Below are 23787 nucleotides of genomic sequence, written 5' to 3'. Positions count from 1 at the left end.
TACGAGGGAAAAAAATACATTAACCATGCATTTTGTACGGCACGGCAATTTTTCTTGTTAATGTCCTTTGATATCTTGTTTAAAGCCTATTCGGTACTTATAATGCCTAGACCAAAGCCTAAAAGGAGCAAAATCCCATTCCTTAAAATTACTAAAGACTTGGCTCCTGGAGAGCCTTCACTAGCCCTTAATGTAGGATATTCCCGGTCTTGAAAGGAAGCCAACTTCTGTCATTATGGAACACGGAACCTGGGGGGGGGGGGGTGTAAGAGACACCTGTTGCCTATAACAAGCCTTTGAAAAATTAAACTTCCATGGTGACCAAAAAAACAAAGCCCAAACAAAGTCCTATTAAATTAAGGATTACCTACGAACAACAATAACATGCTTCTGAAGTGTATGCAACTCATTATCTCCATCCAGAGCCTAAGTTGATTATTAATAACAGAAATAAGAGTTACGAGCCAACAGGAACGGTACACCTTTTGTTTGCAGTCTACAATATAACTCAAGTTCACCTTCCTTGGAACTTTTTGTATAGTCTTTTTATTAAAAGGGCTCACAAATTCCTGGGGGAATATAATTTATGCATGAGGGATTCTATTCATCATTATCTATGGAATAAAGAAATAAAAAAAAAATGGCAAATTGGGAAGGCATTTAGGCTACGTATATTATTACCATAATTATTTTCTATTATCACTGAATTGTCAAAAGTATTGAGACACCTGCCTTTACACACACATGAACTTTAATGGCATCCCAGTCTTTGTCTGTAGGGTTTAATATTGAGTTGGCCCACCCTTTTCAGCTATAACAGCTTCAACTCCTCTGGTAAGGCTGTCCACAAGTTTAGTAGTGTGTCCATGGGAATGTTTGACCATTCTTCCAGAAGTGCATTTGTGAGGTCAGGCACTGATGTTGGACGGGGAGGCCTGGCTCACAGTTTGCGCTCTAATTCGTACTGAAGGTGTTCTATCGGGTTGAGGTCAGGAGGTGCAGGCCAGTCAAGTTCCCCCACCCCAAACTCGCTCATCCATGTCTTTATTGACCTTGCTTTGTGCACTGGTGCGCAGTCATGTTGGAACAGGGAGGGGCCGTCCCCAAACTGATCCCACAAAGTTGGGAGAATGAAATTGTCCAAAATGTCTTGGTATGATGACGCCTGAAGAGTCCCCTTCATTGGAACTAAGGGGCCAAGCCCAACCCCTGAAAAACAACCCCACATCACAAGGTCCATAAAGACATGGATGAGCGAGTTTGGGGTGGAGGAACTTGACTGGCTTGCACAGAGTCCTGACCTCAACCTGATAGAACACCTTTGAGATTAATTAGAGCAGAGACTGCGAGCCAGGCTGTCTTTTCCAACATCAGTGCTGACCTTACAATTGCACTTCTAAGAATGGTCAAACATTTCCATTGACACATTACTAAACCTTGTGGACAGCCTTCCCAGAAGAGTTGAAGGTGTTATAGCTGCAAAGGGAGGGCCAACTCAATATTGAACCCTACAAACTAAGACTGGGATGCCATTAAAGTTCATGTGCATGTAATGGCAGGTGTCCCATCACTTTTGATAATATAGTGTACATGCATTATAATCCAAAAAGCATCCCATATTCAAATAGCCACATTAATGGGCCGATTTAGAAAAATGCTTGTAACGGTCACCACCGTTTACGATATTCCCATTTCATTAACCACGACAGCTTATCTGACACTCCAACCATCCAACAGACACGATCCATAAGAATTCCCACAGAGAGACGAGACATACGCACTGTGTTCTGAGTCAAAATGTATGAATGAACTTTAATGGTATCTTAGCTCTCTTATATACAGTACAGGCATGTTTACAGTAATCAAAGTAACAAATGAACTCTCCACCCACACATCACACAATGGGGGGGGGCTTCAATCACATTCTTTTAGAGAATGACATTTAGAGAAGTTAATTATTCCCCAGACGTCCGGACTCCTATACTAAGTGATTCACCTGCATAAAAAGTCTCTGGGTGTCATGGGTCATTCCGTTACAATGCTCAATTAGTTTTTTGCCTTTTTTTCTTTTTCTGATATCTCTATATATATATAAAAAAGAAAATCTATATATTTTACTTGTATATCAGTGGCTACCACATTCTGATAATTGTAAAGTTCAGAATCTCATTCAAATCAAAAATTCCTAGCCCCAAACCTACTCTCATTTAAACGCCGCCACCCCGTTTCCAAATGAGAACCCTACTTACCTTTTTCCAAAGGTGGCAGCCTCCTTGTTTCTTGTTCCAGGAATCTTGTCCTACTCTACCTGCATCAGCACAGTAACTTACCCTAGACTCGAACGGGCCCTACCCATACCATAGAATTAAAGCCCCATACAAGTCTATAGAGGTGCTACACAGGTGTGGGAAGAGGGACAAGATTTCTGCAGGAGGCTGTCACAGTCAGAAAGACCCCTTAAAGACTTTAATGAGGCCTTACTTAATTGTTACGGGTACAGCCCATTCAAGTGGTAAGTTACTGTGCAGGAGTGGGCAGCAAGGAACAATGGCCCAGATTCTCGTATCTGGGCGTAAAACTGTGCGGGCGTAACGTATCTGGTTTACGTTACGCCACCGCAAGTTTTACAGGCAAGTGCTTTATTCACAAACAACTTGCCTGTAAAGTTGCGGCGGCGTATCGTAAATCACCCGGCGCAAGCCCGCCTAATTCAAATTAGGCGGGTAGGGGGCGTGGAGCATTTAAATTAGGCGCGTTCCCGCGCCGAACGTACTGCGCATGCGCCGTCCTGAAAATATCCCAGGGTGCATTGCTCCAAATGACGTTGCAAGGACGTCATTGGTTTTTTTTTGGAACGACGGCCATACTTAACATTGGTTGCCCCTCATATAGCAGGGGCAACTTTACGCATTGCAAATCTAACGTAAACGTCGTAACTTCACTGCGTCGACCGCGCGTACGTTCGGGAATTTGCGTATTTTGCTAATTTGCATACTCGACGGGGAAAACGACGGAGGCGACACCTAGCGGAGAAAAAAAAAATGCATTTAAGATCCGACAGCCTGTCGGATCTAATGGATATGTATGCGTAACTGATTCTAAGAATCAGTCGCGTAGATACGACGGCCCAGATTAGGATTTACGACGGCGTACATTGCGTAATCCCTTTGAGAATCTGGGCCAATATTTCTTCAATGAGGTCATAAACACCACAGGAGGCCGGAAGAGGTAAGTAGGCAGCTGAGTGGGGAGGGTTTAGCATAGTTTTGGATGGGTGGCTACACTTTTGGGGTGATATCGCTACATTTCTGCCAAAATTACCAGCAGTTAGGTGAAACGACATAAGTAAAATAAAAATTTTGGAAAAAAAAGACAACAGACAGTATAAGCTTTTCAAAATGGACTTCCATGTCGCACTTCCTTCACCAATCCCAGAAATAAGAGTCTTATTCCTCCATATGCTACATTTTACTAAGGTGCTCATGCGGTGAAGGTGAAAGGTCCACTTAAACATTTTCAAGATAAAATAATATATTTAGCCTTTCACAACACGTTCAATGACTTTTAGGAATATGAAGATTCGGCCTCTACCTGAATTATTTCACTGCTGACCAAAACACGATTTTGTTTTTCAGACTGGCAAGAAAGCAGCAATGAAATGGATTTCATCAGAAGGCGTAGATAAATGATCTCTCGCTGTAATGAGTTATGGTTCAGTTGGCTGGAAAGTCTTTTCTTCTCTTTCAGTGGCTAATTCAATGAAATTAGCCAAATGTATATTCAATAAAGTATTTATACAACTGAAGGTGTGAAGCGTTTTTTTATAAAGTTGTGTAGCGGTACCCCCCTAGGGGCTGCTGGTTATTGTGGTCCGTCTCTCACCCTGCACAGCCAGGCTCACAAATCATTAGACACTCATTAGTCAAGAAGTAGTCCTTGCACTTTGTTTTTATGTTTTACTATATACATCTCCAGTATATACATTCTTCCTCACTTCACCTCCAGCATATTCACTTAGTTGCAAACTATCTCTTACAGGACCAGCTAGCACTGTGTGTAAGGCCTGACACTTGCTCAGCAAATGTCCTTTGCAGGCAGGGACCACGGTCATCTTTAGTGTAGCAAAAATGGTAGTAGTCCTAGTGCTAGCTGTCTCATGTGGCTATTGATCCCAGCACCACTTCTTCAGGCCCTGCCAGCCCTCCTGGCTCTATCTTCCTCTTTCCACTGCCCGTGCCAGCACAGTCCTCCTTATGCCGCGTACAGACGAGCATACATGTACGATGAAACCGGTCCGCCGGACAGTTTTCACCGTACATGTATGCCCGGGGATTTCTGTATGGTGGCTGTACTCACCATCATACAGAAATCCGCGCGTAAACAATACGCGGGGCGTGTCCACGCCGTCGCCGCGACGATGACGCGGCGACGTGGGCAGCCCTGCCAGTTAAATGCTTCCACGCATGCGTCAAAGTCATTCGACGCATGCGAGGGATGGCGGGCGATCGGACATGTACGGTAGGTCTGTACAGACGACCGAACATGTCCGAGGGGACAGGATTCCAGCAGGCTGTTTTAAAACAAGTCCGGAAATATTTGCCCGCTGGGAAAAGGCCCGGCGGGCAAATGTTTGCTGGAATCCTGCCGGCTCGGGCCTACAGACGACCGAACATGTCTGCTGAAACTGGTCCGCGGACCAGTTTCAGCAGACATGTTCGGTCGTCTGTACGGGGCCTTACTGGCTCTGCACCCATCCCAGACTGCTTGCACCCAGTCCTCTCAGGCGTGCCTCCTAGTCCTCTTGACTATGTCACTCGCCTGCCCTCTTGGCTGTTCCTCCTGTTTCTGGAGACTTGCCCAGCAGTGTTCTCCTACTGTCCTCCCCTTGCCCTCAGTGCCTTCTGTTCAGGACACCTCCATGTGTCTTGAGAGGGTCCCATCCACACCCGAGCCCTGGCCCCCAGGTCACCCCCCCAGACTGGGGAGCCCCCTTTTAATGGCCCTGACAGCCTAACACTCCATCTCCAGCTTCCACCTGATCACAACTCCTCCCCAGATGGGCTGATCATAGGTATTTGAGGAGGCCTGCCCCCGCCAACCCAAGTTGGGGATTGGTCAGGGCGCTCATAATACTCTAGGCAGCCCCACCTCACCTCTCCTCCTTTCTTCTTGAAATTCTAGCATGTTCTGGAAACAAGTGGAAGGTCTCAGTGATGCTGCCTGTGAGTCATCCAGCTCTCCCTGGATTTTTGCCAACCCAGGAAACAAAACAAGCAGGCTTTGCTGCCAGCCAAGCCTGCATACATTTGCCTACCCTGACAAAAATCCTATCTTTCCATTTAGTACAACTAGAGGGTGCTACAGTCGAATTTAAAAAAATCTAACAAGAAAAATAGACAATTGGAGTAAATTATAAAGCACAACAATGACATATAGATTGTATTGTTATGTGATATTCTGTCTATGTATACACACGAAGCACTATCTTCATAGGAGTTGTTGATTAGGATGGGTCTTCTGTTCTCAACCTTTTCCAAAAACCTCAGCCCCTCTAGCACACCAGGTTGAGTATACAAACATACAATATCATAGGAAATCACTGAAAGTAATACTTAGTACCCAATAGTAGTACTATATCAAAAAGCAATCAGGCAACCAAACCAGGTAGTAAAGGCAAACTTAACATATTGTCACCCAATATGGTTGGTAACTAGGCAAGTATAAAACTGATTACCAATGGTAATAACACAATTGAACATACAAAAGGATTAACAATGAGGACTAGTGATTAGATGCCATTTGGCGTCCAATTCAGTATAAACACGTAACAAGGCCATCTCAAGTGCAGCAGTGAACAGTAGTAAAGTTTCATCCACGAGTGCTGGAACTATATTGCCAGAGCTCATTTATGGCGATAATACTAGTTCTAGACTGACTCGGTATGCACTGCCCAAAAGAAAATGAGCATAGTAGAGGAGAGGGGCATAGGGGAACAAAGATGACTTTCATAATAATTATTACAGGAGGGGGAGTCCTAGGAGATGTCTCATGACAGCTATTATTGGGGCCCTTTAAGAGAGTTGGTGCACTTAATGACAGTTCCAGTTAACCTGCATGCATTATAGGTACGATATAGTCTCAGCACAGATGCAAGGTAGATGTGGTTCAGATGCGGTAAAGGTTCAGTATATTGTGGTATAGGGTTGGTATAGGTGTAGTGTAGTCTAGGTTTAGAATAAGTGCAGTATAGAGAGCATTATGGGTGCAATATTGATTGGGTAAACGTGGAGTCGTACTCACAGTGGCTTGGTCCCTGCTAGCAGTATCAGCAATGGTCGAATAGTATTCTCACCAGTCCTTGGCATGCAATGCTGACGTCTCGCTGTAGCAGGGGCCCCCTTGGTCTCTCCCCAAAGGCCTCCAGTGATCAGTGGTGGAAAGAAGAAAGTGAGTAGATGCTCAAATCTCCATGGTGCAGGTGCTGTGATGTGGATGCTGCACTGGCCACAGGTGTCTCCACTTCCAGTCTCAGGCTCAGATCTCTGCTTGTATGGTCTCCTGCTGCCATGCGAATATTCAGACAGAGGTGTGCTCTCTCTCTAATTCCCTTGGCACCAAGAGAAAAAACTTTCCTGAGCAGTTTAAAAAAATATGTTTCTCCACACATCCTACTGCACAGTGCATATTGGGATATGTATTGTAAGGAGTCCATTGGCCCATTATATAGCTGCTGTCTTAAACTACAACTTTTAGGACTCTTAGCACTCTGCAACGAAATCTATGAGCTTTCTTGGCTTTAGCTGTTTCCCTGTTGGGCAGAACATAAAGATTTATTGAATATAAGTGATAAATAAGTAAAACACCCCAAACAGTGCACAACCAGAAACCCACAAACAAATAATTTTATACAACCAAAGGGAAGTACCAGAATCATACACGTTAGCCAGGCCAGGGTCATACACAGAGTATCAGCAGATGAACAAAGGGAAGTTCCAGAATCATAAACGTTAGACATGCAAGGGATGCAAGGGAACAGGAACACAAGAGGGACAGGATCAGGATAGGCTCAGGATCGGGTACAGGCTAAGGATCAGGTTCAGATAACAGGCTAGCAGGTCAGGGCGCAAGGACGATACCAAGGCAAGCATGTGAGTGCTTGCCGGGTATTTATATACATGCCTACAATTAGCCTCAAGTGACACCTGATCGCAGGAGGTGCTGTGTGCTCCACACACCCACTGGTGGACACTGGTACTACAGCCTAAGGTTCTAACAGTGCCACCAGCTGGTGAATCCCTCTACTACAGATCCTTCTCTCCTATTAGAGCTCTCACTGCTGTCTCTGAGTCAACAAGGAGGGAGAGAGCAGAGAGCCGCTGCTCTTGTGCACATTGCTGGATCTAGATCGGCTCAGGTAGGTATAATGGGGTGCTGGGAGGGGGGGGTAGCTGCAGGCAGAAGGTTTTTTGCCTTAATACAGAGCCTTTAGAATCACTTTAAAGACTATAGACCTACAGAGCTTTTATACATGCCTAACGTTTAATGTTGAGAGAAGAAAAGTATGAAAATCACAACACATTATCTTGAAATATTACCTTTATTCTCCAAAAATAATCTATACACATCCACTACCTAATGGCCTTGTAATCTAATTTCCATGAAATAGTTTTTTACTGTGTTTTTCTGCCTTCTTATAATGTCTTCCATGAGTTCACAAACCTTTCCTTTTCCCTCCTCACTTCCATATGTTTGGAATAAGCAGTGCTTGTTAGTTGCGCTCATGGACACTGATCTATGTACACTACAAATGCCATCGTTCATAGTCCATATCGAGAGCAAGCAACAAAGGGTACCTACCTTCCCACATACAGTGGGATCATTTAAAACAAACGTAGCCATCCTTTAAGGGTAGAGGAGGTTGAGAGCAAAAGAAGGCACTTTTAGTTAGAAATACTTATTTAGCTATAAATAATAAGAAAAGAGCTTTTAAGAAATACAAAAATGAAGGAACACTATCATTGTTTAAATGTTACAAAGAATCTAACACAATATGTAAAAAGGAAATAAAGGTTGGAAAAATTCAAAACGAACAACAGATTGCAAAAGATAGTACTACAAACTTCAAAAAATTCTTAAAATAATAATATTAAAAAGGTCATGTCTGAGCATATAGGTACTTTACAAAGTAATCTTGAGTGGGCGACTGGGGACAAAGTGAAGGCAAATTTATGAAATACCTTCTTCAGCTCTGTGTATACGAAGGAGCATGGTAGATACGCCGGCGTATCCCTTTTGAGGATCTGGCCCTTAATCTCCAAATACAGAAAGATTTCTTCACGGTAAGAGCTGTGAAATGTGGAATAGACTCCCTCAAGTGCTGGTTCTGTCCAGCTCAGTAGATTGCTTTAACAAAGGCCTAGAATCCTTCCTAAATTCACATAATATAGCCAGATACCAACATGTATAACTAAAGTTGATCCAGTGAATATCTGATTGCCTCTCTGGGATCAGGTAATAGTTTTTTCCTCTGCTGGAGCAAATTGAATTATGCTTTGCTGTTGGTTTTTTCCTTCCTCTGGATCAACTGCGGGTAAAGGATTGTGTATATAGGATTGTTTAACCCCCCCCCCCCCTTTTATTAGTTGAACTAGATGGTGTCGTGGGTTATGATACAAATAATAATAATACATTTAATATTTACTGGCAGAAATATGAAGGTCCAGTAGGCCTCAAAATTGAAGTGAACTATTGCGAATGGAATCCTTTCAGAAAATAAAAAAACCTACCTTAGCTCATGTTTGCAAAGTGTCCAAGACATGAACAACTGGATTAGCTATCTATAACATTTACAAGCTTGGGTTGAAAGTTTAGAACAATGATAGTATCTTATTCACCAAACAAGATGTTTGAACTGGTTTCAATTGAGGAGATATACCCATTGTGGGGTGGTTTTAGTGGATACTAATGTTGGCTCTAGCTGTTCTAAAAACAATGGATGGTGTTGACCAAAAAGAATCCCTAAGGAGAACTTGTTTACACAGCTCAGCTATTATCCTGTCTTCATTAAGAGACAGTCTAAAGTCTGATCTTTACAAACCAAATCATGTATAAACTTGACTTGCATTATAAATACACGTGATATTAAAAGTAAGAATATATATTGACATGGAATAAATGAAAAATAATGTTTAGATTATCAATGACATCTTAGGTCAGAGGGAAAAATATGACTATATCATCTGTTGATTTAGAGACTTTATTAGAAGAAAGAAATATATAAATAGATATATGAATATGAGTTTAAACAGAGGTGTGATAGAAGCTAACCAACATTATGAAAGATATCAAATTGTGATCATAAAAGGATATTAATTGATTGAGGGATATAACCTGTGCATGTTTAGAAAAAACTGTTTTTAAAAGATATACATGTATAAAGGAATATAGAAGCAGGTTATGTAGGATTCAAAAATATACTAATTGTATTTTATATAATATAAAGTTACCAAAATGTGTATATGTGTGTGTGTGTGTGTGTGTATATATATATATATATATATATATATATATATATATATATGTGTGTGTAGATAGTCTCCCCAATAATATAAATATTAACGTAAAGAGATAATCTCACAATAAAGGTGAGACACCTGGTGGTTGAAAAAGTGATATTACTTGAGGATCTTAAAGTCCAGAGAACAGTTAATCATTAAGTGGTCAGCCAATAGAAACCAGACACGTCTTCACAGTAACTCCCATATGTGCAACAAACCTATGGCCCCATACACACGATAGAATCCATCCGCAGATAAATCCCAGCAAATGGGTTTCTGCGGATAGATCCTATGGTGTGTACACGCCAGCGGATCTGTTTCCGCGGAGAAATCTCCTCTGGGATGGATTCCAGCAGATCGGATATTTGCTGACATGCACAACAAATCCATCTGCTGGAATCCATTCCAACGGATGGATCCGCTCGTCTGTACAGACTTACCGGATCCATCCGTCCAAAGGGATTCCCCGCACGCGTCGTAATGATTTGACGCATGCGTGGAATTCCTTATATGACAGTGTCGCGCCCGTCGCCGCGTCATAATAGCGGCGACGGCGCGACACGTCATCGCCAGAGGATTTCAGCGCGGATTTCTTCTGAAATCCTCGAGAGGATTTATCCGCGGATACGGTCCGCTGGACCGTATCTGCGGATAAATCCCCTTGTGTGTATGGGGCCTATGAGTTAAGGACACATATCGGTTGGGCAGAACTTAGTATGATTTTATAGTCTTATTGTCCTGATGGGTACAAAAAGGGAGAAAATTAGATGAGGGGATCAAGCAATCAATGAGAAATGACTGAAGGAGGAAGAAGGACCCATGTAGGGATGACTCAGGACTGACTGAGGGGCACACTAGCACACTAGCACAATGCATGAGGACATATTCTTATCCCATGAAGATCCATAGAAAGCCACTGCAGCCATTTAACTCTGGTCACTTGCAAGTAGGAAATAGTCATTTTGGAATGGGTAATTATGTCATTTTTGATTTTTATATTGAATCTATTGTTGTTCTCTAAAATATTAAAATCTACTGTTGTTCTCTAAAATATTGAAGTATTGATGTTGTTCTCTAAAATATTGAAGTATTGATGTTGTTCTCTAAAAAAATTGAAGTATTGATGTTGCTCTCAAAAATATTGAAGTATTGAATATTTTGCAATTATGATTTATTCTCATTAATCAATAACTGGTAGATTTTTCTCTAAAGAGTAAATTTTTCATTATATTTTTCTTTTTACATAGTTACAATTTTATTGACAAAACAAACGCCCAATGTATTTCACATTGTTAACCACTTACTTACCTGCAGTATAGTAACGGTTGGACATGGGAAATAGACGTTCTGTTTCATTGTCATTTACACAAAGTTATTGAGAATTTATCATGGCACAAATATCAAGTGTACTGCATGCCCATTTTGGGGGTATTTTTATTGATTTTCAAGTCGTTCATGTAACGCAATTGGTATTTTAATTTCATGTAAATATTCATATTTTTTTGTCAACCAATAAATGTAGCTATTTTGTATGATCATACGTCTCCGTGAATAAGTTTTGTATTATAGACTATGTCATATAGATTGACTTGTATTCAAAAATATCTTCATTAAAAAAGAATTCAAAATAAATACTGTGCGGGTAAAAATGTACTTAAAAAAGCACAACAATGGACATTTTTCAACCAGACTAACTATGTAGCTTAAAAATATATAAAGAAGAGTTTAGTGTCACTTGAAAAATGCTCTATGGCCAAAAGTATGTAGACTCCTGACCATCCCACCAATATGAGCTGTTGGACATCCCATTCCAAAACCGAACCATGGCCATTATCATTATTAAGGAGCTGCCCTTCCCTTTGTTGCTATAACTGCCTCTGCTCTTCAGATTTATGTCTATCTGTGGGACTTTGTGTCTATATAGCCCAAAAATATATTTGTAAGGTCAGATACTGATGTTGGATAAGAAGACCTGGACCCATAATTCATAGTCCATCTCAGGAGCCAGCAAGAGAATGTGGCTACCTTCCTACATATAGTGGGACCATGATGAACAAATGTAGCCACCCTCTAAAAGGAAATTACCGGTAGATCACAGCAGCAAAATAAAAACAAATATTGGAGATTTGGAGGCAGCTGAGAGCAATATTTACGGACATTTTGAGTTAAGAATACATACTGTATTTGCTGGTGTATAAGACTACCTTTTACACATAAAAAAAACTGGCCAAAAAGCAGGGGTCGTCTAAGGCCCCGTACTCACGACCAAACATGTCTGCTGAAACTGGTCCGCAGGCCAGTTTCAGCAGACATGTTTGGTCGTGTGTGGGCGCGAGCGGGCCGAATTCCAGCAAACATTTGCCCGCCGGGCCTTTTCCCAGCGGACAAATATTCCTGGACTTGTTTTAAAACAGTCCGCTGGAATCCTGCCCGCTCGGACATGTACGGTCGTCAGTACAGACCTACCGTACATGTCCAGGCGCCCGCCGTCCCTCGCATGCGTCGAATGACTTCGACGCATGCGTGGAAGCATTTTAAAGGCGGTCCGCCCACGTCGCTGCGTCATTGTCGCGGCGACACCGCGTCATCGACGCGGCGACACCGCGGACACGCCCCGCGTATTGTTTACGCGCGGACTTCTGTACGATGGTGTGTACAACCATCGTACAGAAGCCCTCTGGCAGACATGTATGGTGAAAACGGTCCGACGGACCGCTTTCACCATACATGTTTGGTCGTGAGTACCCGGCCTTATACGCCGGGTCAGCTGCTCGGATGCCTGCTGGATGTGCAGTAATACTGTATGTAGCTTCGGCCACCTACAGTATATACTGCTTAGCCAATCCTGGTGAGCGATTCAAATGAATACAGAGCCTGCTTGAATTGGAGTAACAACCTCTGCCAATCCGAGCAGGCTACATACAGTAGCCTGCTCGGATTGGCTTTGAAAGTCAGTGAGACGTGGGCTGATGATGTTACAGCCTCTGACAATCCAAGCAGGCTTTGTATTCATTAATAGAATACATCGCTCATCGTGATTGGCTCCAACTCCAGCAAGAAGGAAGAAGAATATGGCTTCAGCTCCAGCAAGAATGAAAAAGAATATGGCTCCCCCTCGAAGGGGGGTCGTCTTATACGGTGAGTACAGGCAAAACATCTTAAAAAACTGTAAAATTAGGGGGTTGTCTTATACGCCTGGTCACCTTATACGCCCGGTTGCCTTATATACCGGCAAATACGGTACTTGAATAGAATTTGTTTTAACCAGACTTTAGTGTTACTTTAAAGGTGATTATTAAATATCACCCACGTACTATGGAAATAGTAACCAAATCTAAGGATCAAAAATCAAAAATATAAAAAGAATTTGATGCGATGATAAGAAAATCCAATTTATATTGTCCTGCCTGTAAAGGATTTGTCCTATTTCAGAAGTTATTTAATACAAATCCTCTAGTAGTCGTTTCATCCAGTTTATACAGAACATTAGGTCATCTTGTATCCTTGAGCTACAAAGCGCCTCCACATTTAGAATCTCTAAATATATGAAATTTTCCATCTTTGTGTTTGCAGAGACTACAGATGTCTCCAACAGGTACACATTACATCAAATGACAGTTATTAACCTAAACAGCGGTGCACTGGAACAAAGTGTGTCGTGCTTCCAAAGAAAAATGCAAGGCGCCTTCAAGTGAATGTATCATCTTTTCCGTTATTTTTATATTTATTCCTAAAAGAGATGAGCCTCGTGTCAGTAATGTCATTGATGTGTGTTTATGTTTTTAAAACCTTTTTTTTCTGTAAAGTTTGTAATTTTTTGTCTTTCTTTTACAAGCCCAGGCGTGGTTAGCAAAAACAAAACACAGTAAGTCAACCAAAAAGTGTCTATTGGTCCTTTCCTGAAGAGGAAGGAATCCTCTCTTAACTCCCCCCCCCCCACCTGGCACAAGAATCCTGACAGGGGCGAGGCACACTCAATTCCACCCAACCAAAAGGCCCAGCAGATCCCTATCCTCACAATCATCTGAAACCAACAGGTACTGTACTAATTGGGGTGCTCTCCCAAAGAACGAGCCCCCAAAGCAGGAGAGATGGAAACCTAATAGCCACACATCTTTCCCTTAGACTTTGGGGTAGACCCCAAGACCCACACCCTACAATTTCAAGTAGAAAAAAAAAGAAAGAAAATAAATGTTATACTTATACACATAGAGGTAGCCATGTTTGCTTATCACTCACTCAGATACGGCTTTTTGATTTGTGGTGCTTAGAGCAGTGGTCCTCAACCTTATTTAGACAAGGGCCCAGTAAGAACCCTTCAAAACCTTTCAGGCTCAATGGTCCAAAAAAGTTTATGCTCACACAAAAATGAGCAAATACAAAATATGTAAATGAAAAAAGAATTGTAGCGCTAAAGCAATAAAAAAAATGTTGCAATTGAAGTATGAGTCCAATCCAGAGAGAGATCAAGTAAAAAAGGAATAGCAGAGCCGCCACCAACACATGAACGCACTGACCCTTACCGCCAGTACATGGGTAATGCACAAATAAGATATCCCAAAGTAAGGAATAGTGTTGAGCAGAATATGCCATATTCGATTTCGCGATATATCTCGAATATATATTCGAATATTCGAGATATATTCGCTAAATTCGAATATTCGTGATATTTTATCGAAATTAAATGATTGCGATTTTTCGCTATTGCGAATGCGAAAATAATTGCGATTTTTTGATAACTGCGGTAGGAGCACTCTGATTGGCTCAGAATATTCGTGATATTTTATCGAAATATCGCAACATGCGAATGCGATATTTATTGCGCAATTTCGAGAAATGCTGGAGGAGCGCTCTGATTGGCTCAGAATATTCGTGATATTTTATCGAAATATCGCAACATGCGAATGCGATATTTATTGCGCAATTTCGACAAATGCTGTAGGAGCACTCTGATTGGCTCAGAATATTCGTGATATTTTACAATACAAAATAATTGCGAATATTCGGCAAATGCGGAAGGAGCACTCTGATTGGCTCAGAATATTCTTGATATTTTACAATACAAAATAATTGCGAATATTCGGCAAATGCAGAAGGAGCACTCTGATTGGCTCAGAATATTCTTGATATTTTACAATACAAAATAATTGCGAATATTCGGCAAATGCAGAAGGAGCACTCTGATTGGCTCAGAATATTCTTGATATTTTACAATACAAAATAATTGCGAATATTCGGCAAATGCGGAAGGAGCACTCTGATTGGCTCAGAATATTCGTGATATTTTACAATAGAAAATAAAAAGTGTTTTGCATTGGTGGTGATTCTTTACTCTATCCATCTGTCACAGCCGTTTGTCAATCAAACACCTTGAAGATTGAACACGTTCATGCTGCATGCTTTGGACTTTTTTTCACTTCACATATCAAAGACATTTTTATGAAAGATTATTTTTCTATTATTGGGACTATATTTCTTTATATATTTGTTTCACTGTGTATTTCACAAGTTATTTGCGCTTGCTTATTTTATAATTTGCCCACATGTCTTGTCACTAGACATATTTTTTATTCTTGTAGAGCGACTCCATTTTCTGTCTTGTATTAATTTATGTTGTATAACATTTTTGAGTTGCTGCTGTATTCTCCCCTTTTTTAAGGTATGCGCAATTTTTTCCTTCTTACAAAAAATAATAATATCAAACATACAAATATTCATAACATACACATACACAAAGCCCCCCCCTTTTGCATCAGAGACAATCAGAGTTCTCCTACCACAGTTATCGAAAATTCGCAATCATTTTCGCATTCGCAATAGCGAAAAATCGCAATTTTTTTTTTCAATTTGGCAACATAAAAGGATCGCCTCAGCTTAGCTACTCGCCCAGGGTCTCTAATCATACCAGCAATGCTTTTAGACGTCGATAGGATGTGATCTGTTTTAAAAATCAAATTGAAAAAATGCGAATATTCGGAATTGCGAATATTCACCGCGAAATTCGAAATATAGCGCGATTTCTCGAATATGCTATATTCGAGTCGAATATTCGCAATGCGAATATTCGTGAGCAACACTAGTAAGGAACATGGAAACTCTCAATTCATCAGATCTTTCCTCTTCCAAAAATCTTCCACCAAAACTCTCTCCACAGACCCAACAGGTTTACATGTGTTTGGATATCAGAAAGGGGTTAACCAAAGCAGTTCCAATGGTGACCCAATGAGAACATGTGTAAGGAATGAGAAAAAACAACAACTCATTGTGGAAACATCCCATCAATATAAAGTATTTAATGATAAGATGAGTGTAGATGCACTCACATTTTATAAAAATATGACAAGCATATAATCAGGAAAGCGACCAGCGCTTCCTACCCATCAGGTGGCACTCATCCATCTGTTCAACTGCAATCCGTCAGCCTTCCTCCACTCGCCCACTACCCATCAGATGGCACTCGGGCGAGTGGAGGAAGGCTGACGGATTGCAGTTGAATGGACGGATGAGCAATATTGTGTCAGCTGCTGTACCTTTTTTGTTTTGTTTTTGATTTAGCGCAACAAAGCAATTTATTTGACAAAATATGTAAAGTATGGAAATAAAAAATATGTATATGTATTGAAATTTTGGAAGGCTCTGGATGGGACTGGGTGTCACTATGGGGGTAGGAGTGCTGAAGGAGGTTAGGGGACTCAGACTTAGTGGACCTGTAGGGGATGAGGTTTTTGGAGGAAGCTGGCAGTAACTGTTGGGATTTTGGTCTCTAGTGGGGGTTGGGGGGTCTCTGGAGGGGGTTAGGGGGGGTCTCTTCAAGAAGCTGGTAATTTTGTGGGAGATTAAATGGTACTGCAGCTGTAGCGAGCACTTAGGGACACTGTTGAAGGCATTAGCTAGGGGCATTCAGGGGGCTGTGGACACTCTGGGAGCTCATCAGGTGCTGTCCAGAGTAAGGACATTTAGGCTTCATGTACACGGGACGTGGTTCAACCTCTCCTGAATGCTAGACAGCCTTGACAGCTAGAAACAGGCATCTAAAAATGTCAGTTTAGGTGCATTTACATGGCGCGTTTAGCTGCGTTTAGAGCTTTTAAAAAATATAAAAATTTTAAAAAACTAGTGTCGTTTAAATGTTACAAAGAATATAACAGAATATGTAAAAAGGAAATCAAGGATGCAAAAATTCAAAACGAACGACAGGTTGCAAGACATAGTAGGACAAACCCCAAAACATCCTTCAAATATATTAATAGTAAAAAGGTCAGGTCTGAGCATGTAGGCCCTTTACACAATAATCTAGAGTGAGTGACTGGGGACAAAGAGAAGGCCAATTTATTAAATACTTTCTTCAGCTCTGTGTATACAAAGGAGCATGGGGGAGGGGCTCATGTCCATAATGGGGGTGGTAGTGACACAGCCCCAAATGATCCACAATGGCTCAAAAGTGATATGGTCCAGAAATATTTAGACAGAATAAAGGTGGATAAAGCACCTAGACCAGGTGCCATACACCGACGGATCCTAAAAGAATTGAGCTCTGTAATTTCAAAGCCATTGTATCTAATTTTTAGGGAATCATTAATGACGGGAATAGTACCACTGGATTGGCGCAGGGCCAACGTGGTGCCCATATTTAAAAAGGGAACAAAGTCTTTACCAAGTAACTATAGACCTGTTTGTTTAACTTCTATAGTTGGGAAGATACTGGAGAGATTAATAAAAGACCAAATAAACATTGCTGGAAAAAAAAAAAACATTTTAAGCAACAGACAGCATGGATTCATGAATGACAGAAGTTGTCAGACAAACCTGATTTCTTTTTATGAAGAGGTAAGTAAAACCTTGGACAGAGGGGTGGTTGTGAACATGGTATACTTGGAAATATCAATTTGTAAATGGATAGAAAACTGTCTAAAAGACAGAATTCAGATAGTAGTGGTTAATGATTCTTACTCTGAATGGTCTAAGGTTATCAGTGGTGTATCCCAAGGTTCAGTGTTGGGACCCTTACTTTTTATTATTTTTATAGTGATATTGGGTCTGAGATCAAAAGTAACATTTCTGTCTTTGCAGATGACACCAAGCTATGCAGTGGAATAACGTCCTTACAGGATGTCTCTAATTTACAAGCCGACCTCAATGCTCTGTCTGATTGGGCAACTATGTTGATAAATTACTTACTGTTGATAAAAGTAAAGTTATGCACTTGGGGGCCAAGAATATGCATGCATCATACATACTAGGGGGAATCCATATTGGAGAAGGATCTGGGGTTTTGGTAGATCCTAAACTCAATAATGGCATGCAATGCCAAGCTGCGGTTTCCAAAGCGAGCAAAGTCCTTTCTTGTATTAGGAGAGGTATGGACTCCAGAGAGAGAGATATAATGTTGCCCCCTCTGTACAAATCATTAGTAAAACCTCATCTGGAATATGCAGTTCAGTTTTGGGCCCCAGTTCTCAAAAAGGATACCGGGAAACTGGAGAAAGTGAAGAGAAGGGCAACCAAACTGATAAGAGGCATGGAGGAGCTCAGCTATGAGGAAAGATTAGAAGAACTGAATTTATTCACTCTTGAGAAGAGGAGATTAAGGGGGGATATGATCAACATGTACAAATACATTTGATATAAAAAAAATATATTTATATAAGGGGTCCATATAGTGAACATGGTGTTGAGTTATTCACTTTACGGTCATCACAGAGGACACGGGGGCACTCTTTACGTCTAGAGTAATAGAGATTTCTTCTCCAAATATGGAAAGGTTTCTTCACAGTAAGAGCTGTGAAAATATGGAATAGACTCCCTCCAGAGGTGGTTCTGGCCAGCTCAGTAGATTGCTTTAAGGAAGGCCTGGATACTTTCCTAAATGTACAGAATATAACTGGGTACTGACATTTATAGGTAAAGATGATCCGGGGGAAAATCCGATTGCCTCTCGGGGGATCAGGAAGGATTTTTTTCCCCTGCTGTAGCAAATTGGATCATGCTCTGATGGGGTTTTTTGCCTTCCTCTGGATCAACTGTGGGTATAGAGTTGGGTATATGTGATTGTACGAAATTTTTTATTTTATTTATTTATTTTTTTATGGTTGAACTAGATGGACTTTTTTCAACCTGACTAACTATGTAACTATGTAGACGCATCTAAAAAAAAATTATATATATATTTTATGGTTAAAATGAATAACGTCTGTAAAGGAAACGCTGCTAGGTGGTTGGAGGCCTGGGAGGAGGGAGGACATAGCCTCGCAGTGGTTGAGCTTTACAGTTCCTTCTTTCAAACTAGGTTTATGTGGGTGATTTACTGAAGGAGTAAAGACTTAAATAAAAAATGCTTGGTCTACAGTTGGATGAGTGAAGTGAACACAACTTCACCTTATTCGCTACAGAACAGCCTCTACTTATTTAGTAATCAACCTCCATAAGTCAATTGACTCATTAAAAACAACACCATCCTGCGCTCTTGTATATATTGTACATTTTCCCAGCTATATGTGTGATCCTTTGGTTTCAATACTGCTTAAAGGCTAATTCTATATTTTGGACCATGTTCCATGTTACACCCACATTTGGGGAACAGTCCCCAGCCCCCCATACCCAATTCCCCCTGCCTGTTCACTTACCTGATATGCTCCAAAGACATGCTGGTAGGTTAATTGGCTTCTGCCTAAATTTGCCCTACTATATGATTGTGAGTTAGGGACCTTAGGCCCAGATTCTCAAGGGACTTACGACGGCGCAGCGCCATGTACGCCATCGTAAGTCCTAATCTGGGCCGTCGTATCTATGCGACTGATTCTTAGAATCAGTTACGCATAGATATCCATTTGATCCGACAGGCGTAAGTCACTTACATCGTCAGATCGTAACTGCAATTTTTCTTTTTCCCGCTAGGTGGCGCTTCCGTCGATTTCCGCGTCGAGTATGCAAATTAGCTAGATACTCGAATTCCCGAACGTACGCGCGGCCGACGCAGTAAAGTTCCAACGTTTACGTTAGGCTTTTCCCGGGGTGAAAGTTGCCCCTGCTATATGAGGCGCAGCCAATGTTAAGTATGGCCGTCGTTCCCGCGTCGAAAATTTATAAAATTACGTTGTTTGCGTAAGTCGTCCGTGAATGGTGCTGGACGTAATTTACGTCCACGTCAAAACCAATGACGTCCTTGCGACGTCATTTAGAGCAATGCACGCTGGGATATTTTAGGGACGGGCGCATGCGCAGTTCATTTGGCGTGGGGACGCGCTTCATTTAAATGAAACACGCCCCCTACCCGCCGAATTTGAATTCCGCCGGGTGATTTACGCTACGCCGCCGCAACTTTACAGGCAAGTGCTTTGTGAATAAAGCCCTTGCCTGAAAAACTTGCGGCGGCGTAACCTAAATGAGATACGTTACGCCCGCCCATTTTTGCGCCCATCTATGAGAATCTACCCCTTGGAGTGTAAGCTCCTTGAGGGTAGGGACTGATGTGAATGTACATTGTATATGTAAAGCGCTGCGTAAATTGAGGGCGCTATATAAGTACCTAAATAATAATAATAATAATAATATACAGGGTGCTTCTACCCATAGAATTCCATTTCATTTTAGATTTGGCATAGCGTCTCATCGTTGGTGTTAGTGGGAGGAATAGTGCCCCATCATTGGTATCAGTGGTAGAAATAGTGCCCCATCATTGATATCAGTGAGAGGAATAGTGCCCGATCAACGGTATCAGTGGAAGAAATAACGCCCCATCATTAGTATCAGCGATTAGAAATAGTGCCCTATAATTGGTGTCAGTGGGGGGATTAGTGTCCCATCATTGGCATCAGTGGGAGGAATAGTGCCCCATCATTGGTATCAGTGGAAGGAATGGTGCCCTAACATTGGTGTCAGTGGAAGGAATAGTGTCACATCATTGGTATCAGTAAGGGGAATAGAGGCATACAAAGAGCTGGATAGAGGCATACAAAGTGTTACATATGGCCCATGCCCGGCAGGCTGCAGTTTGGAAACCAGGGAATCAACATGACAGTCAGAAGTAAATTAGTAATTGTGTTCTTCTCTTAGCACACGATCCCTTTAATTTCCTAAACAGTCTTCTCTGAATGCCTTTTTTTTTCCCTCTTTTACTAAATTCAGCTCTAATTTGTCCAAAAACGATGCCCAAATTGAACATTGAACTATGTAAATCTATAATTCTAAAGGAAGGTACTTTGTTCGGAGATTAAACCGTTCGGCTTTGGTCTTGTACCGCTGTCATTATCTTGCTCCTTCCAACAGAAAATAATTGTTTGTTTAAGAAGTTAATTACGAAATCCAGTGCAGACAGATCCTCATAATGCCCATAATAAATGACCCATTGTGTGTGGAATACATTATAATCCATCACCGTTATAAAGCAAAGGCGAGCTGACAACTGTGGATGAGCAGTCAAAGGGAGAATGGAGCAGGAAAACTGTGCCGCATCTTCGTGTTCTGCTCATTTTTTAACCACCTGCAATCTGGGCCAATTCTAATGCCCTGTACACACGTCGTCTGATGAAAACGAACCGATGGATTTTTTCATCAGATATCCGATGAAGTTGACTTTCATCAGTCTTGCCTACACACTATCGGTTAAAGACCTGATCGTGTCCAACACGGTGACGTAAAACACAACGACGTGCTGAGAAAAATTAAGTTCAATGCTTCCGAACATGCGTCGACTTGATTCTGAGCATGCGTGGATTTTTGACCGATGGCTTTCCCCACAGACGACCGTTTTTTTTTCTATAGTTTTTTTAACCATAAGAAAAATTTAAAACAGGTTCTATTTTTTTTCACCGATGAAAAAAAAACTGATGGGGCCCACACACGATCGGTTCGTCCGATGAAAACGGTCCATCAGTCCGTTTTCATCAGACGAACCGATCGTGTGTACACATACATGTAAAAATCTGCATTTTTTTTTTTTTTTGCTACTACCAAACATTTTGGGCCAGATTCAGAAAGACTTACGCCGACGTATCTACTGATACGCCGTCGTAAGTCCAAATGTGCGCCGTCGTATCTATGCTCTGATTCTCTAAATCAGATACGCCTGAATTGTGGCAAGATACGACAGACGTAAGTCTCCTACGCCGTCGTATCTTGGGTGCATATTTACGCTGTCCGCTAGGGGCGCTTCCATTGATTTATGCGTCGAATATGCAAATGACCTAGATACGCCGATTCACGAAAACGTACTTGAGCCCGTCGCAGTAAGCTATGCCGTTTATGTAAGGCATACGTCCGGCGTAAAGATAAACCACCAAATAGCTGGTCTAAGTCGTCTAGGGTATGGACGTCGGAACTGCCGTCGGATTTTACGTTGTTTGCGTAAGTCGTACGTGAATGGGGCTGGGCGTAGGTTACGTTCAGGTCGAAAGCATTGGGAGTATATGCAACGTGATTCTGAGCATGCGCGCGCGCAGCGTACAGCCATGCATTTACATGTGGTCACGACTCATTTTAATACAACACGCCCACTACCTGCCTACTTTGAATTAGGCGGGCTTACGCCGGCCTATTTACGTTACGCTGGCGTAAATATGGGAGCAAGTGCTTTGTGAATACTCAGCTTGCCTCTCAATGCGCCGCTCTACCTGAATCCGGCTATATATATTTTCTGAAAGCGAAGGCTCTGTGGAATAAAATGATGGGTGTTGTAATTTTTTATTTCATATGATATTTGTGCAGCAGTTTATTAAATGCTAATTTTTAGGAAAAAAATACACTTTAAAAAATAAATAAAAATATGTATAATCTTTATTAACCATAACCAATAAACATTAAAAGACTACCTCATACATATCTCCCAATACAATCACCCATTCATATAAAAAAAAGGGGGGGGGGTCCCTGAATCATTTAGTACTGCAACATAATAAGATTCCTGAATTCCCAATAGGAAGAGATCCACATCCGGAAAAAAAATGGGGGGGGGGGGGGGGGAGTGTCACCTCCCTTTCATGAAGAAGGGAACGGTAAACTCCTGATCACTTTAACAAAATGAATCAATTGTTCCCATTTAGCATGAAACTCTTCCAATCTATTACTATTGGTACGGCCCCATTTCTCATCTTCCATGATTTTGCTGACCTGTTTCACCCAACGTTCTATAGTAGGGACTTATGGCTTTTTCCAATAGACCAGAATTAGCCCTTTAGCTGCAATCAACAGATGTGGAACTATGGGCCAGATTCACAAAAGAGATACGACGGCGTATCTCCTGATACGCCGTCGTATCTCCTGATACGCCGTCGTATCTCTGTGTTAGGGCCGTCCTAACTATGCGACTGATTCATAGAATCAGTTACGCATAGCTAGCCCTAAAATCCGACAGGTGTAATTGAATTACACTGTCGGATCTTAAGGATGCAATTCTAGGCCGGCCGCTAGGTGGCGAGGCCATTGCGGTCGGCGTAGAATATGCAAATGACTAGTTACGGCGATCCCCGAACGTCCGCGCTGCCCGTCGATCTAACTTTACGTTGTTTCCGTCGAGTTACGCCGCGTAAAAATAGGGCTGAGCCCTAGTTGTCCTAAGCCATGTTAGGAATGGCCGTCGTTCCCGCGTCGAAATTAAAAAAACAACGTTGTTTGCGTAAGTCGTCCGTGAATGGCGCTGGACGCCATTTACGTTAACGTCAAAACAAATGACGTCCGTGCGACGTCATTTAGCGCAATGCACGTCGGGTAATTTACCCGACGGAGCATGCGCAGTACGTTCGGCGCGGGAACGCGCCTAATTTAAATGGTGCCCGCCCCATTTGAATTGGGCGGGCTTGCGCCGAGCGCATTTACGATGCACCGCTGCAAGTTTACAGGTAAGAGTTCTGAGAATCAGGCACTTACGCTGTAAACCTGCGGCGGTGTAACGTAAATCACATACGTTACGCTGCCCAGGAGCAACGTAATTCTATGTGAATCTGGCCCTATATTCTTCTTATAAGCCCTGATGGAGCTTTAAGGGCCATGAAAGAGGCATTGCACAGAGTCGTCCTTGATCAAGGCCGTTGTTATTTTTGAGATCAAACTCCTGAGCTCAGCCAAAAATAGCCTAATCTTAGGGAATTACCACCAGATGTGGAAATGAGAGCCTTGTTGCCCGCAGCCCCGCCAACATCTATCCGAGACTAAGGGGTATGCGACAGTCAGCATCTTCGGGACCCTGTACCACCTAGACAGAAGTTTATAAATTGTCTCCTTTATTTTAGTGAAGGTC

General features: G+C 41.9%; 1 protein-coding gene across 1 annotated transcript in view; it reads left to right on the top strand.

The window, feature by feature from the left end:
* The window catches only part of LOC120939571 (protachykinin-1-like), a 53892-nt gene extending 50087 nt beyond the window's left edge, over positions 1-3805 (top strand). Inside the window, exon 6 of the mRNA XM_040351977.1 lies at positions 3636-3805. Coding sequence (XP_040207911.1) covers positions 3636-3685 — 50 coding nt within the window. The 3' untranslated portion in view covers positions 3686-3805. The remainder of the gene's footprint in view (positions 1-3635) is intronic.
* The last annotated feature ends 19982 nt before the right edge of the window (positions 3806-23787 follow it).

Source organism: Rana temporaria, chromosome 5, assembly GCF_905171775.1.
Source record: "Rana temporaria chromosome 5, aRanTem1.1, whole genome shotgun sequence".
Lineage (NCBI taxonomy): Eukaryota > Metazoa > Chordata > Amphibia > Anura > Ranidae > Rana > Rana temporaria.
The sequence above is the reverse complement of the archived record's forward strand: the minus strand, read 5'-3'. Positions and strand labels throughout refer to the sequence as shown.